At 48.3% G+C, this 23,351-nt stretch overlaps 6 protein-coding genes across 6 annotated transcripts; 1 reads left to right on the top strand and 5 right to left on the bottom strand.

Moving 5' to 3' along the window:
* Positions 1–5,627: 5,627 nt before the first annotated feature.
* On the bottom strand, positions 5,628–6,572 carry EV420DRAFT_360812 (Tautomerase/MIF superfamily). The gene is made up of 6 exons (XM_060481844.1): positions 6,494–6,572; positions 6,316–6,390; positions 6,225–6,263; positions 6,055–6,165; positions 5,812–6,004; positions 5,628–5,760 (listed from the first exon to the last, which is right to left on the bottom strand). Exons 2-5 carry the CDS (start codon positions 6,346–6,348, stop codon positions 5,855–5,857), a joined length of 333 nt encoding a protein of 110 aa, XP_060330790.1. The 5' UTR covers positions 6,349–6,390; positions 6,494–6,572; the 3' UTR covers positions 5,628–5,760; positions 5,812–5,854.
* A 121-nt stretch (positions 6,573–6,693) lies between these two features.
* Positions 6,694–10,315, bottom strand: EV420DRAFT_1270370 (glycoside hydrolase family 3 protein; the record flags this gene model as incomplete). Its single annotated transcript, XM_060467566.1, has 18 exons — positions 6,694–6,933; positions 6,991–7,057; positions 7,113–7,285; positions 7,336–7,366; positions 7,420–7,601; positions 7,648–7,786; positions 7,837–8,015; positions 8,072–8,099; positions 8,152–8,192; positions 8,248–8,525; positions 8,586–8,697; positions 8,750–8,808; positions 8,853–8,933; positions 8,983–9,107; positions 9,160–9,393; positions 9,445–9,566; positions 9,630–9,701; positions 9,782–10,315. The coding sequence occupies 18 exons, from the start codon at positions 10,313–10,315 to the stop codon at positions 6,694–6,696; spliced, it is 2,697 nt and encodes an 898-aa protein (XP_060330789.1).
* A 2,119-nt stretch (positions 10,316–12,434) lies between these two features.
* Positions 12,435–13,147, bottom strand: EV420DRAFT_1270223 (TonB box-containing protein; the record flags this gene model as incomplete). The annotated part of the gene is made up of 3 exons (XM_060467556.1): positions 12,435–12,692; positions 12,749–12,818; positions 12,870–13,147. The coding sequence occupies 3 exons, from the start codon at positions 13,145–13,147 to the stop codon at positions 12,435–12,437; spliced, it is 606 nt and encodes a 201-aa protein (XP_060330788.1).
* Positions 13,148–13,478: 331 nt separating this feature from the next.
* Positions 13,479–17,430, bottom strand: EV420DRAFT_1620678 (sterol regulatory element binding protein cleavage-activating protein; the record flags this gene model as incomplete). Its single annotated transcript, XM_060475601.1, is given in 12 exon segments — positions 13,479–14,043; positions 14,078–14,193; positions 14,221–14,301; positions 14,321–14,635; positions 14,664–14,878; positions 14,909–14,946; positions 14,968–15,602; positions 15,654–15,815; positions 15,867–16,118; positions 16,285–16,475; positions 16,660–17,297; positions 17,357–17,430. 12 exon segments carry the CDS (start codon positions 17,428–17,430, stop codon positions 13,479–13,481), a joined length of 3,282 nt encoding a protein of 1,093 aa, XP_060330787.1.
* A 355-nt stretch (positions 17,431–17,785) lies between these two features.
* Positions 17,786–18,883, top strand: EV420DRAFT_1620677 (pyruvate dehydrogenase X component; the record flags this gene model as incomplete). Its single annotated transcript, XM_060475600.1, has 5 exons — positions 17,786–17,855; positions 17,908–18,050; positions 18,105–18,167; positions 18,216–18,626; positions 18,674–18,883. 5 exons carry the CDS (start codon positions 17,786–17,788, stop codon positions 18,881–18,883), a joined length of 897 nt encoding a protein of 298 aa, XP_060330786.1.
* Positions 18,884–18,940: 57 nt separating this feature from the next.
* EV420DRAFT_1642853 (uncharacterized protein) lies at positions 18,941–23,277 on the bottom strand (the record flags this gene model as incomplete). Its single annotated transcript, XM_060477421.1, has 14 exons — positions 18,941–19,201; positions 19,257–19,408; positions 19,460–19,527; positions 19,578–19,716; positions 19,755–19,803; positions 19,854–19,905; positions 19,955–20,192; positions 20,233–20,355; positions 20,415–20,768; positions 20,823–21,937; positions 21,987–22,155; positions 22,212–22,550; positions 22,612–23,181; positions 23,235–23,277. 14 exons carry the CDS (start codon positions 23,275–23,277, stop codon positions 18,941–18,943), a joined length of 3,672 nt encoding a protein of 1,223 aa, XP_060330785.1.
* Between the last annotated feature and the right edge of the window lie 74 nt (positions 23,278–23,351).

The raw sequence follows: 23,351 nt of genomic DNA, 5'->3' as shown, positions 1-23,351 counted from the left end.
AGACTGCGATCGAATTATAAATATAGAAAACTTGTGATAGTGAGGATAGTTGAAGCGTACAAGTGTAGCTAGTGAAATATGATAGGCAAGGAAAAGGGAATCCAACAGGAAAAGAACAGGAGTTGGATCTTCGTACGTATACAGTAGCGAAGAGCAGAACGCCTACGAGCTCAGATACCTTACATCCTCGTGCGTGAATGTACTGATAAAACTCGGAACGATCTAGTCCTGAATATAGATGCCGTTATCGTCGTGCTTGATCCAGAGCTGGCTGAAGAAAACAACTTACTCTGTGATTGCGACGCTTCGGCTCCTTCATTCGGCGTTGACGGACAGCCTCAGCTTGTCTACCACAAGTCCTGTTACAGTACTGAATACCTGCAGTACGTGGCCTAGCCTTGCAGAACTGAAAATAGGAGCGGTCCATATAAACAGCCCTCAAGGAAGATGAGATCATGGACTGACGAGGCATAAATTATCTTTTGCCTTCTTTTTCGACTTCTTGAGGTTCCCTCTGGTGTACCGGTTTGTGTCTCAGTAGCAAAACATCGAACATGAGAGAAATACGTACCCAGTTGGCTTGTCATGCACGTGTAGTGGTTTCTTACTATTACAGACGCAACAAAGAGTAAGTAGTGCCATCAAATCGTAGACAGGCAAGAGATACTCACTCTAACGACTCTAGAATGGCTCCGGAGGTGTGCCCAATATCTCGCACGCCTTTTTGGAGAAGGCCAAGAGCCCCATCGACTTCATGCAGAGCGAGTGGGATGAAGGCGCTCAAGCTGCTTTTATCCAAAGTATCACCGGTGGGGCGAAGGATGGACGATATAATACAGCCAGCCAACTTGTCTGACGTTTCCCAACACATGAGGAATAGCTACAAATCGAGCACCAGTGACACGGCCCTTAAATACCAGAGGAACTCCTAGTAGCCTGATCCTGTTGTCCATGCTGAGACCTCGTGGATACTCTGAAAGGTAGGACAGACGGTCAGAGCCGGAGTGTTTATTTCTTTCCGTATCATCACAGAGACAGATGGAATGGATGTTGTGAATGTGCATGTACGAGTCAGTGGAACAGCACATTAAGACAGTGTAAGACCCCCCGTGAAACGCTGCTCCCACTGTGCTACCTGTTGATGATGCACAAGTGCTTCAGGTATATCATGGCGAGGTCGACTCATCCACAATGCCAAGTAGACACTCCGAATAACTCGGTTCTTACACGATCCGGCATCGCACAGATACGTTAAGTGTGCTATCAGCGTACAGCAACGGACAACAAGCGAAGGCTTCCTTGAGTTTTCCTTAAGAATTGAAGACTCAAACCATTTGAGAGCACCAGTGCACTGGTGTTTCAACCGTGACCGTATGCGCGAGGTTGAAGCCCTTGATTTCTTTCAATCATAAAGCGTGCGAGAGCTGGGGACACCCAATGAACTTGCGACTTAGATTGCAAGGAAGTAGCTGGCAAGGACCGCAGTTCAAGTGTATTCAGCTAGGCGCCACTGACAGACAACACGCCTCCAAGGTGAACACCGTAGAACTGGGTGAGCTAGTATCGAGTTTGGAAAAGAACATGTTGTTGCCACAAGGAAATTTTCATGAACAGCCAGAATGTTTGTTTGTTATCACAAAGACAGATAGAATGAACGTGGTACACGATGTGAACGCGCATGTGCCAATAGATGGAGCAGCGTGGAAGACATCCATGATACAAAGACGCGACGAACATGGTGAAGATTGCACCACTGTCACTGGCAAGGTTTAAATGTCCAGCGCGCAGCATGTGGTGAACGTCTCGTGAATTAAAAGTTTACGAGTTACCCATACTCCGATGCGGCAGCAGTAACAGCGATGGCAACACATAGTGAAACTGAATGTATAGTTTCTCGTCCTGCATCGCAGCGGCCTCTTGGAAGGCCATGCAGAGTGTTTCAAGCTCCTTCAGGATATGTAGATAATGAGGAAGACAAGGGCGGACCAGTTTGCGGATATTGATAAGCGCTTAAGCCCTTTAGGGGCCGATGTAAACGAAGTCGATCACTTGAGCGGAAATTCGACGCGCTACGTCACTTCACGTGCCGCGGCATATGTCGGAGTTCCAAATACTACGCTTACGGAAGTTGAAACATTCATTCCAGCCTCTTCCGCCAAGTCCCTGCCAGCCCTGAACGATCTACGTTGTGTTTGCAACGATGCAACGAGTGGTAGACGCGCTAAATATCGTTCCGGGAATGGTCAGTTCCCGAACGCATCATTGTGAAAAATCTACAGAAGGGTGGTAGTCACGCTCAGTGGAAACAGCCAGTTTCCAAGTGCATTGTCTCTTGACAGAAAAATCAAGTGACGTCGTTCTTTTCCTTCATTTACAAAGCAAGATGCCATATACCCATGGAGCAAAGATTCCTACTCAAACATGCCTCAGAGTACGGATTTGGCTTCTCCATGGGTGAGATGAAGGTGTGCACACTCAATACATTTTTGATATCGTTTTCCCCCAGCTTTCAAACGCTATTCAGGAACCCCGGAGTATATGCCGTGCTCTTTGATATGGTATGTCTCATGGTCTTTCGAGACCCTCTAGAATTTGTTATAATTTGTCTGTATAGGCAGCGCAGGCTATAAGGACAGTATTCGCCATTTCCTCGCAAGTAACTGGCTGTGCAGCCTGGCAGCGCAAATGATCTTGCTTATCAGGCTTCTGTGACGAATTGCATCTCAAGAGTATTCATACCATGAGTAAGGTCCTGAAGATCTATAGAGCCTGAAGGTATAACTTAAGAGATTAATTAGCAATCTCTAGGAATGGCTGTCTCTCGCACTTCTTAGACATACATTGGCAGAATCTAATCATTGCAATCAGTCCTGCGTTATGATGCAAAGCTTTATCAAAACGTTACATAACTTATCGAGCAATCGAACGCTTATACCGGAAGACGCGAAGGACGAAGAGGTAATTTGGCTACATTGCTTGAGAGGAACAAACCCTTCCTCGACGTAGAAGGCACTGCGTAACCTACGGCAGAATCGAGCGGCCTGCAGATAAGGCGAGCAAAGCGAGGAATCTCGTACTTCCCATCACGATAGGAACATCGAGGACGAGAATCCGAATAAACACTTTTGGAATAAATTTCATGCTAGGTCCTATGCAGAAGGTGCGGTTTGAATCCACGAGGTTCTGTGCGGCTCTGGCCATGACGACACGGAGAAGACCTACCATTCAATACCCGCTCAATAGCTCCAACTAGTGCGCAAGTCACGATGAAGGAAGAGCCGATGTCCCCCACGGAGGCCGATGAGAGCCTCTGGCCAGACAAGGAAATGTCAATGGGCGGAACCATGACATGCATCAGACGACGAGGTTTGCATAGCTCGACATCTGTGTGGAACTTTGCTGAAGATCGCGGCCAAAGATCTCGAGGTTTTGTCGTACCTTGCATAGTCTTCGCCGTCCTTCCAACGACAACAAGAGTATAGATGGGTTTTTGAGCCAATGTTGTGCTGATAAGGGACGACCGGACACTACTCGATTTGCGGCATCACCGGATACGCTGAAGGCAAGTATGACAGAAGAGCCTTATCAAAGCATTTTGGATTAGTAGCGCTAGATTGAGCGTGAGGTTGCGAGACGTTGCTTGAAGAAGGCTCGTTGCAGATGTTTCTTTGATCGCAGCGCTACAAACATTAGGTGAGCTCGACTCGACTTTTATAACGGTCTCAATATAACACCTTTTACAGTTTCATTGCGGCGCTAGAGCTTATCAAGCTATGTTCCAAGCTCGTGATGTCGACCTTGGCACCTCAAGCTATTTATTTGACGCCACTATTGAGCCTTGGAACACCATTCGATGAATCACCCTTTTCGTCTCAAATCCAAGTGCCCCACCCTCTTAGACAGAGTAATATCTAGTAACCGTTAAACTGTTCTGACTCAGAAATTCACAAATCGGTGGAAGCATCTTTGTCGTACTTCTCGTTTGAGAGCGATGGATAGACGGTGGGGCTCTGACATTGACATACCATGTTATCCAGCCAAAAATCCGTGGCTCCTTGTGGTACCCTCTCTTGCTTTCGTTTGTTGTTCGTGTACTAATGCCAAGATAATCTTGTTGCGTTATAGTGGATACAACGATCAGCGCAGTCCCGTCCTTCGTTATAGTCCATGATGTGCCGTAACTTGTAAGTTGGCTCTTTGGTTGTCCGCATAACGAGTTGCAAGCTTGTTTGGTAACTTTCCGTGTTAAACAGTGTTCTGCCATGTTTGTCAATGCACCGAATCGTGAAGGATCACCGACAGTGGTCTATGCAAGAAACCTTAAGTAGCTACCTGGCGATAGACCAAATCGGGAGCGCCGCAGTCGGTTTTCTGATTCACGATCTTGGAGATGGATGAAAATATCCGTGCGGTTGATACAAATCATCAACATCAACATCACTTAATGATAATGAGCCGCCTTTCATCGAAGGTTACAGACGCCAGGTGGGTCACTCAAACTGCTGGAATGTTTTCGACATCTCTTGACTGCGCATGTTGACAGAATTCTACTAATGCATGAACCTGCGCCAAGAGGCCTATATCTATTTATTCACCGCGTGAAATTTCCGTAAGCGCAGTTTGCCGAAGCAAATATTTTTACTCTGTGGAGTTCTGACTGTATTTCATGCTTCTGGCCCAGTAGAGAACAACCATAGAATGGGAGAAGACTTGGGGGCGGAGATGGCGGTGGGGGTCGTGGAGATGACAGATGAAATCCTGCCACCTCCACCAGCCCCGTAGTACGCCGCCAGTTTAAAAGCGAGCAGGTTTAGCAACATTTCTCACCCAGCCTGCCCATCATGCCTACACTTGAAATCAAGACCAACGCTCCTGTATGTGCGACTACATATATACTGCATGCTATTATAACTCACTCGGCCTGATAGATTTCTGATGTGAACGCATTCGCATCCCAATTTTCTCAGGTGCGCAGTTCCTTTCAGCTCCCGAGAACACCTATATATATCGTTTCCCAGGAAGCTGCTCGTATCTTTGAGAAACCCGAAGCGGTCTTCTCCATACTGGTCACCCTAGTTCCCACTATGTTGTTCGCTGGAACTCCTGATCCTACGTTCAGCATGTCTGTGGTAAGGGAACCCCGATTTCATGGCCAAAGTTAACGCCTGATTATAATTAAATTCTCAGACGTGCCTAGACACACTTTCACCTGAGAAGAACATCGTTTACAGCAAGGAGCTCTTCGCTTTCGTAGAGAAAGCTCTCGCTATAAAAAATGACAGAGGATATATGTGAGCTGTCTGCTTATCTTTTCGCCACTGCCCTGACGGGGAATCATACAGCACTTTCTTGGACCCTGGCCGGCCCAACCTTGGGTATGTCTGCTGCCATTCTCAGAACTGACACAACATTCATCCTTTAATAGTTTGCACAGCACCACCTTCGCGTCCATGTTCGGCGACAATAGGCACTGAAAGTCGAACTTTGTATGGTACTGCCTGTGCTCTAAAGAAGCGAAATTTCTGTTCTGTCACCATGAATCTCCTGAGTTTTCGTCTTTATCTGTATGGTGAGTGTGGTAATCAAGATGAGGCAGGCTTGGAGCCGTGACCCCTGGCAAATATGCAGGAACGATCTTCCTGGATGGCATTGCTGACAAACGACTTTGATTTGTACAATTACAGATTCAGCATAGACTTCAACTTCTGTTTCATGATGCTTTACTTTCCAAAGATCGTCGCAAAGGTGGTGCTCTTGTATCTGTGAAGATGGATGAGTTGGCAACTGCGGGGACGCTTTGTAAAGACTTACCCCAAGTGTGCCCTTCCGGGATCCAGGAACGTGCTAAGAAAATTTATCGTGAGATTTGAGTGATCAGATGATTAACTCGTAAGACTTGCATGTATCCCCTGTCGTCCGGCAAGGAAAGGGATTTCTTCAAGAAAGCAGCGAGCTCTTTACTGTACTGTTCGTTCTTCTCCGGGTTGATGTTGTCGAGACTGGTCTGTACGAAGGTTGGAGTCTCACTCGTTGCAAGAAAGAGTTCAGGCATACCACGAGCAGGACAAAAGCAGGATCAGTCGTCCCAGCGAAGGTCATGATGGGAACAGGCGTAACACTGACAGTAATGTACGCCTCGGGTTTTCCAAGGATGCGGGCAGATTCCTGTCGGAAAATATATCAGTTTCGCGAATAAAGATTTCTGAACAGTGCTATGACTTGACCTTGGAGAACTCAAGCGCGAACGACTTGGGATCAGGGATCTAATGAACGATCGTGAGATCAGGAAAGATCAGAATGACCGCAAGTTCTTACAACAGCGTTTGTTTTCAGTTCGAGAGAAGGCATGGTGATCGTTCTGAGGAAAGGGCCAGTTACTTAGACCTTGGTCTAAGACTGATATCAGCTATCTCATGACGCCATTCCGCCCGGAGTCGGGCCGGTTCGGAATCAAAACACACAGGGAGGTCAAATACAAATTACAATATCTCACCGTTTCTTATCGACCTCGAATTGACCATTGGGTCGGCTAGTGCAACAACTCGGCTTGCACTCGCTTCACAGTACAAAACACTAGATATGTTAATGCTCTACGAAATATGATATACAATTGTGGTCCAACAAGAAAGTCAACAATGAGGTATCTAAAAGTCTGTTTTGCGAGATTCATTGGTAGAGTCCGTCCTTCGATCTCTACGGTATTTTTCCATGGAGCTTCCCATCCCTCGAACTGCGGCCGACAGTCACTCCAATCGTACCATACGACTTTTTCCAACCCTGCAGTTCAACGTCCCAGATGGACAGGTCATACCGAGAAAGAGCGAGAGACACGGTGACAGTCTCTCCAGGTAGCATTTCAACATTAGTGAATCCTCTCAGGATTGAGGGAGGCTCTCTAGCAGATCGTGGGTGATGCAAGTACAGTTGCGGTATCTGTTCATAATCCGCTTAGAATCAATGAATGCAAATAGAGACCAATCAGAGACGTACGTCGCCGCCATAAACCGAGCCAGTGTTTTGGACGCTGAACGTGACATTGTATGCAGGTTCATGGAGCCTATAATTGCGGTAGGTGTGAGTAATCAGGCATAATCTAAACAATGTGCGCTTACCAAGCGGCAGTGGAAGACCCTACACTTAGGGTTGTAGCATTTCCTTGTTCCCAAGCGATCGCATCTGCACTGTTCGCAAACTGTCCGTATATCTTAGAAATTAGAAGATTAGTGTATGTGAAGTTGGTATAGCTCAGTCCGAAGCCAAATTCGAAACGAGGTTCAATGTTATACTGCCAATCAAATGATTAAAGTGGTGCTGGAGAAAAGGCAGGAAACGTACAGCATCAAAATGACGATAATCGACGTGCAACCTGAACAGTGGTGGTGTTTTAGATAGCAATAGTAAAAGAACATGTGTGCTGACCCTTCAGTATACGGAATGTCTAGGATATCCTCATCGGTTCCACCAGTTATCAGTGGAGCGTTATAGTCGTCGGCGCTCTTGGCAATAGTATAGGGAAGACGTCCAGAAGGGTTCCAGTCACCATACAATACATCTACGAGCGAGTTGCCAGATTCAGTCCCGGGAGCACCGGCCCAGAGCACCTAATAACTGCTTAGCCAAGGAACAAACATTCAAGGGAGCCCCTACAGCAGTAACGTTCGGATGTTCAATCCAGGGTTCAACAATCAGAGGACCGACACTATGAACGACGACGATCGTGTTGTTATTCTGGGCAGCCACTGCCAGGACTAGATCGTCTCCCCCATGCCACGCCGTAAGGTTTTTTCTGAAATAATTCGTTATATCGCATGAGATGAATTAACGAGATCTACATACCGATCACCTTCATTCCCATCTACTGTGATGTAATCCTCGCCAGAGTCAGAATTAATGAAGACGAGAGCAGCAGACTTTCGAATAGCATCATTGCCCGCACGAGGAAGGTCAAAATCGTCCAAGACCCATGAAACAGAGGTTCGGTCCTTCCGAGCTCTCGCTTGAATCGCTTCGAGAGGCTACAAAAATACATGAGTCAAAAAAGTCATAGGCCCGGTCCAAGATGGGATCTTACAGTAATGAGGTAAGTAAAGTTCGCCGTTCTGACAGAAACATAAGCTGAAATTATTTCACCATCATCGCGTGGATACTTACCCTGATCCCCAACCCGAAGCCAAAGTTCCATCATCCCCACCCTGCGAAAAAAAAATCAATACCGCCATACAAATGAATATAGTGTTTGTCCCCCACATGGTCCGCAAATCCATTAGGCCCGACTCTTCCTGGACCGGCATCCGTGCCAATTAACACCAAGCTTCTCGGTTTCTTTAACGGTAGGGCGCAACCAATGTTCTTTAAAAGAACAGTGCTAGCTGCACCAACATCTCTAACAAGCTTGTAATGATCGTCTTGAACGTCGATATGGGCGTTAGTTGCTTCGTTATCTGGGAGGAATGCGTCAAAATTGACATCTGGAAAAGTCGGGTCGTCCTGGTGTAGGAAATACCATGCAGCGAGGATACGAGACGCTAAATATGCACGATTAGATCCCTGGACGTCCGCGGGGATTAAAGGCAGGCGTATCTTACCCATGTCATCAACACGCGTTTCAGGTATGGTTTCATTGTGGACATAAGCTGTCAAGTTCCCGCCAAAGTAGGAATCGCCAGAGTCAAACGTCACGTCTCCTGGCATGGTCATCTAAGAAATGTTAAGTCAATGTCCCTTCTTCACTTAAGTCAACATTTCGTACATCCAGGCCCGTGATGGCAGATATCGTCGACATTGTGGCCTGCCAGTCCGACATAATATCTGCGAAGGTCAGCAAAGCGAAGGAAATATGAATGAGCACATACATCCTTGGAAACCATACTCCTTTTTGACGATATCGTTCATGATCTTGTCGTTCTCGCATGCATAAGTAGCATTGACCAGGTCTATTGACGTCTAACAGTCTTGCGTAGCCAATACATTCTAAAGACTCACTGTAGCTGCACATCATACTGGCAACACCAGCCATGACACTCCTCATGAAAGGATGTGCATAAATTTCGTGCTGCGTTCTGTCGTCCACATCAGAACTTTCTTGAGTCCGTTTGTGTTCCTGCTCACTATGACATAAATCATCAATATTGAGGCGCCACTGGATCAGAAACAACTCACTTGTTTATCAAGTGCTTGGCACACGCTTGAACGCCACCCTCCTGCAACCCGAGAACGGTTTCGTACGCGGCTTCTCCGGAAAGATATGGATCAGCGCCGAAACCCTCCCAGTTGCGACCGCCTTGTGCGACTCGCCCGATATTCATCATCGGGCCCAAAGCAACGTTAACACCCTTCCCGTAATGTTCAAGACCCATGTACAGCCCCCGAAGACGAATGAGACGCCGGTTCCATCTATAGCAATTACGTTGAGTTCAATAAAAAGTGTCAGCTCCAATCACATACGTCGCGGCAGCATTCACCCCAGTGGGGAAAGAGGTCACGTAGTCGGCAAACCGAACGCCTAGAGGGGAATCTTCAAGACACAATCCAGGGTAGTTATGGGCTGGGATTGCGGGGGTATTTCCCTGGGGAGAAAAGGTTGGAATAATGTACGCTTGGCGGCGCAATTTGCAGGTATTAGAACGCACCACACATCGACCAATTGCCCAACCGACGCCAGTTGTTACATTGACCTTCTCTTCTAATGTCAGTCTAGCAACCTGACGATATAAGGAGTTAAGTTCAATGGAACGGACCGGCATAACAAATAGTTGTCAGATCACATGTAGATGTAACTCACAAGGTTCTTTGCCTTAGTATATGCAGTTGTCCATGCAGAAGAATAGTCCGGCACATAGTTAGCGCCCACGACCGGAGGAGTATGTGGGTCCGTCTGGATCCCGCTTCTACCAGTTGGAGAGGGCAAGGGCGAGAAAGTGTAGGACGAGATAGGAACAATATGTCGAGTAGTTGTGGCTGGAGAAGCAACGTACGAAGAAGAGAGTGACGTTACGGTAGACTCGGAAGCAGATGAGACTGTTGAACTTAAAATCGAAGCGTCTGATGCGGAAGAAGTTGATGCAGCAGAAATGCTTGAGGTGACATCAGAATATGAAGCAGAAACGAGCGAGCTGTCGCTACTAGTGGACAACGCTGAAGCGGTAGAGAATGTGGGTGTCGCAGACTCCGATGAAAGCCACGAGCTTGAAGCGCTGGACGTCGCGACAGAGCTGGATGTAGTGGTCGAGGCAGCGCCATGAACTGGAGGCTGCTGATTGACCTGGGCGACGACGAGCGGGACCCAGGCGAGCCAGCGAATCGCTCGAAAGGACATGGTGGGAGAAGGAACGAAACAAACACGCTCGCCTCGGGCACACACTGCTTGGATTTAAGGCTAAGCCAGAGCCGCGCACCTGATCTAGGTTCTGTGACGTATCGCTGATCACCCCATGCCGCTTACAAAGGTGCGCCTCCGCAGGCTAGTGGCTCCAGAGAACCATTGATTCAGCCCAACGCTTGAACGGAGTGCGAGGACCGAGCTGAATTTCTGGGGAATTTACACAATAACGGTCCGGGTGCGGGGAGCGGAAGAGAACAGATGATCATTGTGGCGTTGCGGCAACGAACATTCGGGAGATTAAATCAAGCCGAATACGGCAATTTCTTTTCCTTTCTGGGGTTTCTCCACACCAGTAGTCGTGACGAAAATTCGAACAGAAAGTGGAATTACTCATAGTATTGCTCTGATGTTTTAGTAGCATACCGACGGTCAAATAAACTGCAGCTTGGACTAGAAGCCTATGGAAATACTAACGATATACCGTTACATGGCCGCGATGTTGTTGCTGTGAAGTGCACTTTTAATCAAAGAACACGGAGGTAGCTCACCTATTGGCCGTTACCACATCTTTCTTCTTCTATTACACTCAGCTCCATGCAAAGAGCTCTGCTAAATGAAATGCGCCCATTAAAGAACGACTTAATATCTTCTGTAGCGACAGGAATCACTGAGTTTACGAGAGCCTAGTGGTGTCGACGCGAAAGATAGAAAGTGTCTGTGATGTCTGTAGCCCGCAGGAGTATTGATATCTACATTCGAAAGTTTCTGCCGTTGAAGGAGAAAGAGGTCAGACTCGCCAGAAACATCGATACTCGCTGCGAAGAAAGCAGCAAAAAGCAGTGTAGAAACGTGGAAAGCATGCTGGACAAGATAAAGACGTAAAGTATTTCCTAAGTTATTATAAGCACTCCCTGCTCAAGAGAAAGACTTCACTCCGAGTAGAACGTCCTCTATTTGCTTAACTTCTACTCAAATAGAAAACTGTTAGGAATTCACAAATGTTCAACTGTAGCGGATACGTACATGGCATGAGATCTGCAGAACAGTGGAGTAGTTCTCCGACTAAACCGCCTCGTTGGCAACATCAGACAGAGTAAGGGGACTGTGGAGCGGGACGATGTGACCCCGGAAAAGTACTATGCCCTTAGTAAGAGCGACTTTCAGTCAGACGAATGTTCTATTACTTGGCTAACCGGAGTATCTTCCTGTTGGACAATGAAAACTAAATCAAATAATCATTTTAGAACATTTATAGGTGTCAGGCTAGGTGACCGGGTCAGCAAAGGCGCACATCTTGCTGTAGTAAGCAGGAGAACTTGATGTTAAGTATTCATTTCTAGAAGAATGAGCGGAACACAGGTTTCTTCATTCTCGGATAGGCTTGGATAAAATAACCGAGTATGAAGCAAGAAAAGTTACTAGTGTCTCTCGGGAAGACTCCGTCACTGGTAAAACATGCATGTGTTTCGAACAAGTTCTGCACCATTAGAGAATGGGGGATATGAATGGCCAGTGCCACGAGAAAAAGACTGCTTAGATCATAGATAGTCAAAAATTGAACGATGGAAGTACAGCTTGGCTTGTCTTCAAGGTGCGGAGCAAGTACCGGATGCATCGGGGTTGTTCGATCCACAAGATCGATACGGATCGGGGCTGGCTGAGAACCCAGCAACCCGCACGCGAGTGCTTAGCCCCAAAATTGAGATTGCATGGAGCGTTGTGCACCCGTACCAAGATCGACATGGTCTTTGAATAGATCAGATTCTTGTGGATCATTCGAATTCCAATCCTTCACGACTGTCGGTGACTAAAATGGTCGGGAATTGCCGTTCGGGCCGACGGCGCGGCAGTCGAGTGATTTCTCATTTTGCTGTCTCTCAGAGTCTCTGCGCAATAACGACATTGAAGCTTTTAAAGGCTTGTAGTCTTTCTGGTTTTCGATTTCTATAAGGATAACGTTCCCATCTTATATCAAGGTTCTCCGGCGATAATATCGCCCAGCCAACTGAACTTCGACTCGGGAATCTTTTGTCCGGTCGAATTTCTCGCTATAAGTAAACACGTACACCCGTACTTAAACCCAAGGAAAGGAGAGAAAAAGGTAAAGGAACATTCAACACCCCCCACTTCCCCCATCTCCACCTCCGTCACCCTGAGGGTCCTCGTCGTGCGCTGCCAGCACCGTGCCGTCACCCGCATGGTCTCGTCTCTTCTTCTCCATTATAACAAAGGTTATTACCAACAAGTCGAAATCCAACGTACACCCTGGCTGGATTCGCAACCGTGACTTGCGTTCACCAGCGTACAGGCCTTCGGAGGTCGACATGCAGGTATATCTTGCGACCTCCTCATTAGTGCCAACTCGCGTCAGCTGGAGGCTCAGTGTTACTATTGCTATCACATAGAGGGAGATCACTGAGCACTCACAACGCATCCGACGCCTTTTACCGTCTTCCATCGGTACTCTGCATGGTCATCGCCTAGGAAATATCGAGATCTATACCAATGATCAGGATCACCAGGGTTCCAGGTCGCGACGACGACTTACGAGCTAAAGGGTCCCCGTCTATGCAGGAAATCCGTCGCCAGAACGCCACTACCTCCCAATCCCCGAAGGTTGCTACTCCGCACGATGGTAGGGTTATCCCAGTTCCTCCACTCAATTTCTGCGACAACGCTGTCCGCCTCTGACTCGGCAGGCCGCTGTATTCGCGATATCTTGCGGTGTCCGTGTACTTTCGTTGTGGTGATTTGGTAATGTGCCACACCATTAGCCGAAACAAGCACTGTTCGTAAAGGGTTGTCGGGAACGAGAAACAGGTCCATGGTGCAGCAGAATACCGTGGTGGAGCAGATAAGCACTACTAGGGCTGATACCAGGTGAAAAAAGAAAGGGCGGTCTAATAAGTACTGGTCTCTGAATCGATATTATACTTTTTTGTTGACAGGACTTCCGATCATTAAGGTAACTGAGGCGCACTTCATTCACTTACTGGCAATATCGAGCAAATGGTGCTTGTTCCTGCTTAACGTCGTTAGTTCGGTCAAACACGCAGATGACATGATATATACGTACTTGCATTGAAATTCCACGAAATGATGATTCTATAGATGTACAGCAGCGATTGAACGACGATACAAAAGATGGAAAAGAAGACTACGAAGAAAGAAAATTAAATACGCCTAGAGTATTCCCAAACCCAGCTAGGCTATACGACCGTGCGGCGACTAAAGGCGATACCCGTGTGAATGGCAAACGAGGAAATGCGCTCTTCGTCGCAGATAAGGAAAACGTGTCCTGACTATCAGCAATCATCGACAGAGCAGAGGCCTGAACCTCGAAATTCGAAGGTTCGAACGTCCATACTTCCCACCGATCCAACGTCGCCAACGATAATCCATGCGAAGACGATGGCACCCCCTCCTTGTTCGTCTTCCCGACATTCCGTGGTCTCCTCCGAACACCAACGACTCGATACCCCAATACACCCCAACATCCCCTCTCGCAACTCGTCTCCCCTACTTTCACAACCTGCAGACTCTGCCAAATCTTCGACGATCCCCTCACACTCTCAGCCGGACCGACCGCGTGATTCGTTTCACACTCCTCAACAGGTAACGTGAGCTCCGAAGCACGTCGAGTCGAATCCTTCTCCGATGCGCGCCGCGAATGAATACCATGTGCAGATACAGGGAACGAGGCTTCAAATGCCGATGAAAGCCTCGAGTAGTCGACCTTGAGGCGAATTCAGGGACGCGAAGCTCCCGCTTCGGGAGCGACGCCCGCCAAGACCATCATAAGAGAGCTTTCTAAGAGATCGGGTGGGTGTACATGAGCATCGTCGGGTTTCGTTGTTGTCGCTGAGATAGGCCTTGAAGAAGTGAACAAAGTAATTGACAGAGAAGACGAGAGATATGCTGTCAAGGGGCAGATGGCCACAATGGCGGCACGCATGTCGGGGCAGCAGAGAGAAACATAGCTGGGTCACTTTGCCATACTGCTTCGTCAAGGACGCGGATCATTTCACCAGTCACCCCATCCCAAAGAGAGACAACCCCCGCCTCAGTCACTGCCCCAACGATAGTGCGAGTTTCGTCTCCCATGATGGTCCGGCATACATCAACTTTCGTAACAATATCAGTAGGGTTCCCCGCTTGGACTGTGAAGTCGGGCATGAAAATCTTGTCTGTTTCGTTAATCTCTTGAATCTCCAGCGTCCCATCATCCAAACAAAAGGCAGCACAAAGGACGTCCAGAGGTGCCACTCGGAGTAGAAGGGAGTTGATCGTGTTCGCTCGACTGAATGGGCGAAGCTGTATCGTCGTCAGGTAGCTCGCCGACTGCCCATTTGGCCGCGACACCATTTTCATACGTCGCGACCACAGAGATCGGCGCAGCTTTGTCTACCGGTGATGTGGGGCGGGAATGAGGAGGAGTGCTTCCTCCTCTCGGGTTATTGAATTCGATTTCAGTGACCCCCGCGGACGAACTGGGCATCGTGAGATGGGGAAATGCATGTATACGACCTCTTTTGATCCCCCACACAGCAATGACCCCTGCGCCGGTTCCCATAGCGCAGTGTTCACCTCTCTCGTCAACTGCCACGCACGTAATGGCAGAAGCACTTGAAGACGTGCTCGCCGACCTTAGCAGCACATCAGTGGCATCGATTGATAAATGAATTTGGGTGTTTATATTCCATACAACGATCTCATTTTGCACGCCAACAGATGCGACAACTTGACCTCCTTTATTAGTTGCGATAAGCTCAACGTCGCTGGAGAATGTCCGCGGGAGCGTGGAGAATGAGAATTGATTTCGAAGAGAAGCGGCCTCGTCTGGGACAGCCTCCTCCTCCTCCACGTTTGCACGGTTCTTTTGAGCTTCAAGTAGCTCGGCATCCTTGAGAAGGTACAACAGCAGACCGTAAAGTGCCAGGTTTGTAGCTCCAATAGGCAAGACCATGATCTGGAGTAGCCAAAGTATCAGTTTGAGCGTTCTGAACCTGAGCCGATGCGTTTTGGGATGGTCAGGGAGGGTAGTGGTATTATCGACATCAGGTCGGAAGGTTAAGATCGTGGGGCTTTCAATTCGAAGGTGTAGCGCTGATTCCGTCGGATTAAACGTTTTCCAAAGATGCCAGACTGGGTCGTGGTTATCTGAAACGCGCGTATTGCGATCTACTCGCGTATGTGCTCCTTGATGAGTAGAGGTGTCAGGGCTTCCTTTAATATCTGATGGTAATGTTGCGTAATATAACGTCGCAGTCGTTGCCAATAGCTGGAAGCACTATCAGACTGGAACTGAACCGCAATGTAACCAGATTCATACCAAGAAGAGGCTTAGGTTCTTCTTCGCTCGCCCACTGAATAGGCTTTGAATGACATTGACAACTTTTTGCCACTTTGACCGAGGTTTTACGTGCTTTTTCTCAGGAGTCGTAAGCGGAACGGCAGGTGCCAATCCAGGATCTTGTCGTAAAAGTTCTTCAAGCTATATAGCCGGACATTGAGACCAATTTTCATGAGAATGGTGATCACTTACTTCAAGGCGTTGCATGTCAATGGAAAGTACCGCAATAAAGAACGTATGGGCCAAGAAGCCATGCGCAACCAGCACCACGATAGCGAATGCGCAGAACTGGCGAATAGCGCCTCCAGCGAAGAAAGCAATAACCCCGAGGATGGTATTGTAAGATACCACTTTGAGAATATTAGAAGTTCCCGCGAAACTCAGTCCTTCGGCAATCCGTTGTTTGACCGGCAACGTAACATGGGTTCTGCCAACGGCATCCACCTTGATACACGTCAACATAGTGCTACACAAAGATATTTAGACGAACCAAATTGAACATGTTCTCAGCACCAGCAAACAGAATCATAATGGCCAATAACTCCCTGTATTCAAGTGGGTGATCAGGGATGGTTTGATTGGCCTGAAAGATAGATACTTACCAAGGCACCATCGTAATCTTGAAGCCGACGAGAGCACAAACACTAAGACTAGTGATTGTACTAACTGTGATTTCCACCAAACCTGTGAACATTACACCGATCCGAGAATGAACCGTGTTCATTTGGCGCATCGACCAGACTACGTATATCACGAAACTGATGTAAGTTAGATAGAGAAGAGCCGAGATCGACGTGGAGCCTTATTCTTGGAAGGCGTTGAATGGTACTGCCGGAAGCATTGAGAGGTGACTGACGGAAAGGAGTAACAACATACCTCTAGGCCCAACAAAATCGGTTCCTCTGTCTGTACATGGAGCACCGTGTTTGACGACTTTCGCGGTTTCTATGGTTTGTATCCAAGACATATGATCAGATTTCCCCACACAGTCGGACTTCGAGAAAGAAGTAGGTAAGAGCCAGGTATCTCGCGAAATCGAAGTTCGTTCCGCCGACATGACGCTCTTCAGAGTCTCGACCGGCGAGAACCGTGTGAGCCGTTATAGGAATGCCTGAGACGGTGACATTCTTTGAAAGATTCAAAGTGTCCAGAATATTGGTGTCGGAGAGTAGAGTGTCTTGGTCATAATGCCAGAAGGCGAGGGGAGACAGCACAAAACACCGGCCGTCTGAATGCCTTAAGCATGGAATCTTGCGACTGGCGATGAGTTCGTTAAGTTGATCTTCGAGTTTGAGGGTGGATAGGAGAATTTGGTGATTAAGGGCACTATCGTCTTCGGGGAGGGGGCTCTGAATGAGGATACGCTCCACCCTCAGCGTTCGGCCGACACCGCACCTAGCACGGGACACTGAGTCACCTCCTACACGAAGGCTCTCATGCCCGGACCAGATATCGACCAAGTCTTGTTGTGCATTGAAGCCGGAGCCGGTCTTCATTGCAGTAAGTGTCTCAAGGATAGACTGGGTCTTTGTAGAGGTATACAAATCGAGCGCTGGGTAGAGAAGGGAAGTGATAACGACGCCAGATATGAGGATGACGCGAATTTGGTGGGTTGCGCAATGCCTAGGTAGATAGGGTCAGAATGTTCGACACAAGCTTCCGCGGAAATGTGAGGTGCTCACAAGCCAAACCGAAGGAAGAAACGACTTCCAAGACTTCGAATCACGGCAAGAAACCAAATGAATAACTCCAACATGGTGAATACGATCCGTCCGTTGCAGAGGCTTAGGGTATCTGGGAGAAAGCAACCAAGAAGGTATCCTGCGAGCAAGAAATAGGGTAGAAGAACTATTCTGTGACGCGCATCCAAAGCAATGCTAAAGACAGGCGCTAGATGAATGGCTGCTGGGCTGCTGGAGCATTGGCGGATGAATACGTACGTAGTACGCTCAAGACAGGACTCGGAAAAGGATCAAATTGAGGAAATTTGCAATCGCGGCAATTCCCGGCGTCTTCCATAATCCCGGCCATCCCGGTCCAGACTTTCGCGTCACGATCAACCTCGTCCAGGCTCATCCCCATATTTTTGTTCTTGCCTGCTGGCCATCATCATGAGAGGCGTTCGACAATTTCGCTCTGCGTCGAGGACCCTTGCTCACTGTTCCCAGCAGTCTCGACGACGTGCGTGATTCTGTATCCTCGTTGTCCGCCTTCTGACCGACAAATTTCCCAGTCATTCATTCAACGCCCAGTCGACATGAAATCAGTACCCTCCAAATGCCTGCAATGTCCCCAACCATGACCGAAGGCGGAATTGCCTCCTGGAAAAAGCAACCGGGAGAAGCATTTGTTGCCGGTGATGTTCTCCTTGAAATTGTAATATCCCATCTTCTTTTTTTTTTTAGTTTCTGACATACTGACAAGCTGTAGGAAACTGACAAGGCTACTATTGACGTGGAAGCCGTAACTGATGGGGTGATGGCAAAAATTCTGGTGCGTCGCTGGCGTCCATATCTGTGCTACGCTCATAGTTTGCATCAGCTACCAGATGGAACGAAGAATATACCAGTTGGAAAGGTCATAGCCATGCTAGCAGAGGAGGGTGATAATATTTCTAATGTGGAAGCTCCCAAGGAAGCAGAAGCACCACCGACCGCCTCACCGCCCAAGCAAGAAACCGCTCCTTCGACCCCACGTCCAGCTCCGACCCCAGTAGCGCACTCGTCGTCACCTCCGTCCCATTCGCGTCCATTATTCCCATCCGTCTACCGCCTACTGCATGAAAACAATGTAACCAATGCTGAGCAGATCAAAGGTACTGGTGTACGCGGCATGTTGACCAAAGGCGATGTTCTTGCATTCTTGGGCAAAGCTTCTGGTCCTCTCGGCACTTACAAGGAACCTGCACCTGCTCAGCCCACCGCGCCCATTCCTAAGAAGGACGAGCCAAAAGTAAGTGTCCATTTATCCCTTGAGGCAATCCATTTATTTGCTTCTAGCCCATAGACGCAGCCGCACTTCGACAGCTCATCGTTTCAACAATGCTTCGAAATTCAGTCAAGCCGGCTACCGCCCCAGGACCACCCCCGGATTTCGACTCCGTTATTGCGGACTATCTTCCATCAACACCTGCTATCCCCAAGCCGGAAGCGAAGCCACCTTCCGCGTCGTCCAAGTCAACCGCGGCTTACTTTGACGGTCTCATTTAGACGCCGAATGGCATTGTGTATATTATTGCATGGTATAGATCAGTTCGTCGTAGAAACTTACACTGCATCAGGGTTATACGGAGGCATGGCTTGGACTCTACCTTTCACCGGCCATTGTTCTATCATGGTATACGCCTCCCATATCCTGCCTCCCCGAGCAACGTACATCAGTTCTCTCGTGCCTTGTATAGGCCCGTCAAGTAAATCCACGTCTGGAGGATATACAAGAAAGTCCGCCAATTTTCCCGTAGACAATGAGCCAACTGAGCTGAACAATCCAAATGTGATTGCCGCCGATGAAGTTGCTGCCTGAAGAACCTATGGACAGCCGCATTAAAACAAGGGGGGACTGAAATTATATGAAGAGGGGAACCTCGTAATTTGTCAGACCTCCATGCTTCGTAAATGCCATTTCCTCATGGTAATTGAATCCCAGCGGTTTCTCCCCGTGTGCCCCAATATGCATCCTTAGGCCTGTTCTCACCATTTTAGCCGTGGATATTGAAACGTTGAATAGAGCATATGCTGAAGGAACGGGTTAGGGTTTCTAAAGTTAGTCGCGAGAGAAAGACGCACAGGTTAATGGCCGCGCTGTTGATTCATGTAATCCTTCCAAAATATCGTGCCGCGAGAACTGTCTCAGCCTAAAGAAATGGAGGTCATGGACTCTTCTCTATGAAGAGAAACGACTCACTTTGGGTCGTTCGGAATGTCTTCAGTGGCCCAAACATACTGCTCTCCAAAAACACCTCCATAATTGACGATATGTGTAGGCGTAGATCCTGTACCGCTTTGTGACCACAGCGTAAGCACATCATCATACAAAACGGAGACTGGCAACGCATGTTCAACCGTAGTCATGCCTGAATACCAACCGAGTCAGCCAAATCCAGCCAGGAAATAAGAAGGCCTCTGACCATCTATGATATACGTCAGGATCCCAATCATAATAGCCGCCACCCTCAGGAACACAAAGCAGGCCCATATCACGAGCCGTTTTCAACAGCCGTTGACGAGAAGCACTATGCCATTCGTGAGTATCGTATCAAGTAAAAAAAGACACGACCGTACCGCGAGGGCAGCTGATAATTCTTATACGACAAGCTCACAGGCCCGGCTTCAGCCTTGATCCTCGTCAGCGCAGATACTGCTTCATCCAGATTCGCAATCTCTTCATGCAACCCCACCCATCCCCCACCAAAAAGAACAGACCCCGTAGTCAAGATCCGAGGCCCGATGAATTGCCCACTCTCTAATCGACTGCGCTCTATGAAGGCTGCCACAGTATCCGAGCTGGGGCTGTTTTTCCCTATGAGAAGATATTTGAAGCCGTGAGAGATTCAAGACACACTTGTGCATCGTCGTTATGCCATAGGCAAGGAAGTTTTGCATTTCCCATGAATTGGCAGGGAAAGGGACGATATAGCCTCCCCAGTGGGAATGAACGTCTATAAAACCAGGTATGACAAATCCTAGATAGAAGAGATTTAGAGTTCAAGAATCTGGGACAATTTGATGAATTCACACATACCCTGATTAACATTAAACTTGACGGCATCTTCGGGAATGTGAATATCACTAATAGGGCCGATAGCTTGGATTATCCCGTCCTTTACCAACATGACTCCTTCCCTGATGAGATCGTTCTCGACGAGCCCAGTTTCCATCGTGAGAAGCGTCGCATTGTATACTGCCACGACACCCGACGACCCTGAAGCCTTGGCCTCGTCCTTCAGACGTGCGATGTCCGTGGAATGCTCGACGAAAATTTCTTGTGATTCGACAAGATCCTTCACGCATCCGATACCAAAAGTCGACAAGTCGCTTTTGATATTGGAAATACATTGCTTTAGACGGGTGACTTCCAGCGAAAAAAGTGTAGGGCCTAGAAATAGATATGGGTTAGATACACAAGGAAGAGGCCACTGTCTTATAGTACCAGAGAACCAAAATAATTTCTGCCCATTCCCACTCCACGCGATGTCGTGCCCACCATGAAGACTTAGCCTCGCCAAACCCCGCGTAGCGTTTCCCGGCTTCGCCCAGAGTTGTTCACCAGGCTGGACATCACTACCACGGGCGAAGTACACATGCTGGAATTCGACAAAAGCCACCAAGTTGTTCGCTGAAACCGAAACTTTATTTGACTTTTTCCCGGATGCCAGGACCCGCTGCGTGTAAGCATTGGAAGCATCAATGGTGAAAGCACGTCCGGATTCTTCAACTAGAAGCTGATCTTGGTCAAAGAACTGCAGACTGATTACACGGTCACTGAAATCAATGTTTGAAGGGATGAATTGTAGATTATACAACAGAACATTATCATGTTCTCCGCTGAGAGGTAACGTTAGGTCAGCAAAGTAAAGCCCCGGGCGCGCAGTGGCTACGATCGACCCTGTCAACGAATCTCCAGCAGTCTTTACAAATGCAATCTTTCGATGTCTGCTCGTACCCGGCGAAATAGCGGGAACAAGGTATCGTCCTAGGGGCAATCCTTCGATTTCGTACGCGATTCCCGATGACAGATCAGCGATTTCGAATGAGGAAAAGCCAGTGTCTGACCAACGGCAGTGGGCGATTAGATCGCTAGAACCAGAAACGAAAGAGGGCGAGTAGTACGGGTGGTCGCCGTGAAGAACAGGTACTGAGATCACATCCCTGCTTCCTATAGGCTGGACAACGGTCACTCCAGCGGCTTGAAAAACAGCTCGTCCCCCAGAGTCGTCTATATGGAGCTCCTTGAAAGCATGCACCCTCATGCTATCCTGAGTTTCTAAAGAAAGCAGATCCACGCCACCTCTGATAGTTTCTGCCATTTGCATCTCGACATGAGCGCGGAATCGGATAGGATAAGGAGTTCCACCAGTGACCCGTTCCCCGTACCGGTTGCTAGCCAAAGGAACACGATGTATTTGACCTGCTCCCCAGATGATAATAGCGTCATCGGTAGGAGTAAACGCAAAGGAAGGATATGTTCCCATTGGTGCCCAAACTGAGCTTAGATCATACGTTAGGCCGTCGAAGACGTGGTGAATGGTACCGGTGTCAAGGTCCCTGGAAAGACATTGTCAGATGATACCAACGGTGCGAAAAGAGCGCATACTTCAGGACAAGAACTTCATGATTTCTTACTCGTCGTACAAATGCGAGGGTTCGTCCATCCCGAGATAGCTGGGGTCGGCTGGCACCACCAGGAAAAGCATCAACAAGGGTCTCCTCCTCTCCACTGGTCACATTGAGTGAAAAAATGGAGTAAACGCCCTTATGTATGTCTACGTGGCATGCTATCAATAGATGCAAGGTGGTGAAGCGACTAAAGAAAAATCACCTTTGCCTACGGAAATAATATATGAGTCTTGGACGTTTTTGGCGTAAATGAGAGTATCGTTGCTCCTCCAAAGGAATTGCTCAGGACCTATCTGTTGATTATCATAGTCGTCCACTGTCATACCAGCAGGAAGAGTCCTGCCCAGGATACGACGGCCACTCTGCGGCCTGATCGGTTTCTGGGGTTCGTCTGAGAGCGACGGGACATCGTACTCCCACCCTTCCGACGCAGACAGAGTGATTTTTGAAGTATACCATTTGGATGCGATTATCTTGTTGCCCGAAGGATGGAATCTTGCATCGGAAACCCAGCGAAATGTCTCATTCGTTACACGCCTCGCTGAAATTCAAGACAGGTCAGACAATATGATCCTGACAACAAAGAGGCAAGCAATACTTACCTCCAAGCCTGCCCTCACGTTTCAGGCGATTAGATTGCTCGTCGAGGATACGGGGCAACGCTACCGTCGGCCTGACGTCCATCTCATGGCACCCACACCAGGCCATGACCCAGATATTCTCTACTCCTAACCCTGCATCACTGCGAAACACAATCCTGTCGCCCTCTGGAGAAAAATGGGGGTCCGAATCGTAGGGAACACCAAGTAGGACAGGACGGGCCCTCGCCACACTGTGACGATCCTGCTCGTCACCAGGGATACAGTACACGTCTCCAAGCATGTCAAAGACGATATCCCCCGTCGTAGGATGCACATCCAAACGCAACCAGGTCCCCTCCTCAACATCGTACTCGAGCAGTCGTGGATATGGAAAGTCGGTGGATATATCCCAGGGTTCCTGTTCGCGGTACGGCCAGATGTTGTCCTGCCATTCGGGTGCTGAGTCTGTGGTGTGTATGGTGCTGAAGTTGAGGCTGAATAGCGATGCAGAAGCGGCACAGATAAGAATGAGGACGAGATATCTGACACTGAGTCTGGGTCCTTGGTTGACCAGGCAAGCCGGCGACGATGCTATGTGAGAAAAAATCAACGACAGTATAAAAATATTTGAGCTTGACCCGCACAGTTGTTGCCCGTAGGGTCAACCTTTGAAGCAAGTGTGCTCATTATTGACTCTTCCCATTACCGTCGACCCTGCATGTAAAGTGTAGCACATCACAACACGGCAGAAATTCGGAAGT

The sequence above is a fragment of the Desarmillaria tabescens genome (genome assembly GCF_030435595.1).
Source record: "Desarmillaria tabescens strain CCBAS 213 chromosome Unknown EV420scaffold_17, whole genome shotgun sequence".
Classification (NCBI taxonomy): domain Eukaryota; kingdom Fungi; phylum Basidiomycota; class Agaricomycetes; order Agaricales; family Physalacriaceae; genus Desarmillaria; species Desarmillaria tabescens.
Note: the sequence above shows the minus strand (reverse complement) of the source record. Positions and strands in the feature narration are given on the sequence as shown.

Excerpts from the sequence above, each read along its gene's own strand:
- EV420DRAFT_360812 (XM_060481844.1), bottom strand. The coding sequence starts at position 6,348 with ATGCCTTCTCTCGAACTGAAAACAAACGCTGTT. Across the intron at positions 6,264-6,315 it reads AACTGAAAACAAACGCTGTT|ATCCCTGATCCCAAGTCGTT; the intron begins GTAAGAACTTGC and ends ATCGTTCATTAG. Across the intron at positions 6,166-6,224 it reads TCGCGCTTGAGTTCTCCAAG|GAATCTGCCCGCATCCTTGG; the intron begins GTCAAGTCATAG and ends ATTTTCCGACAG.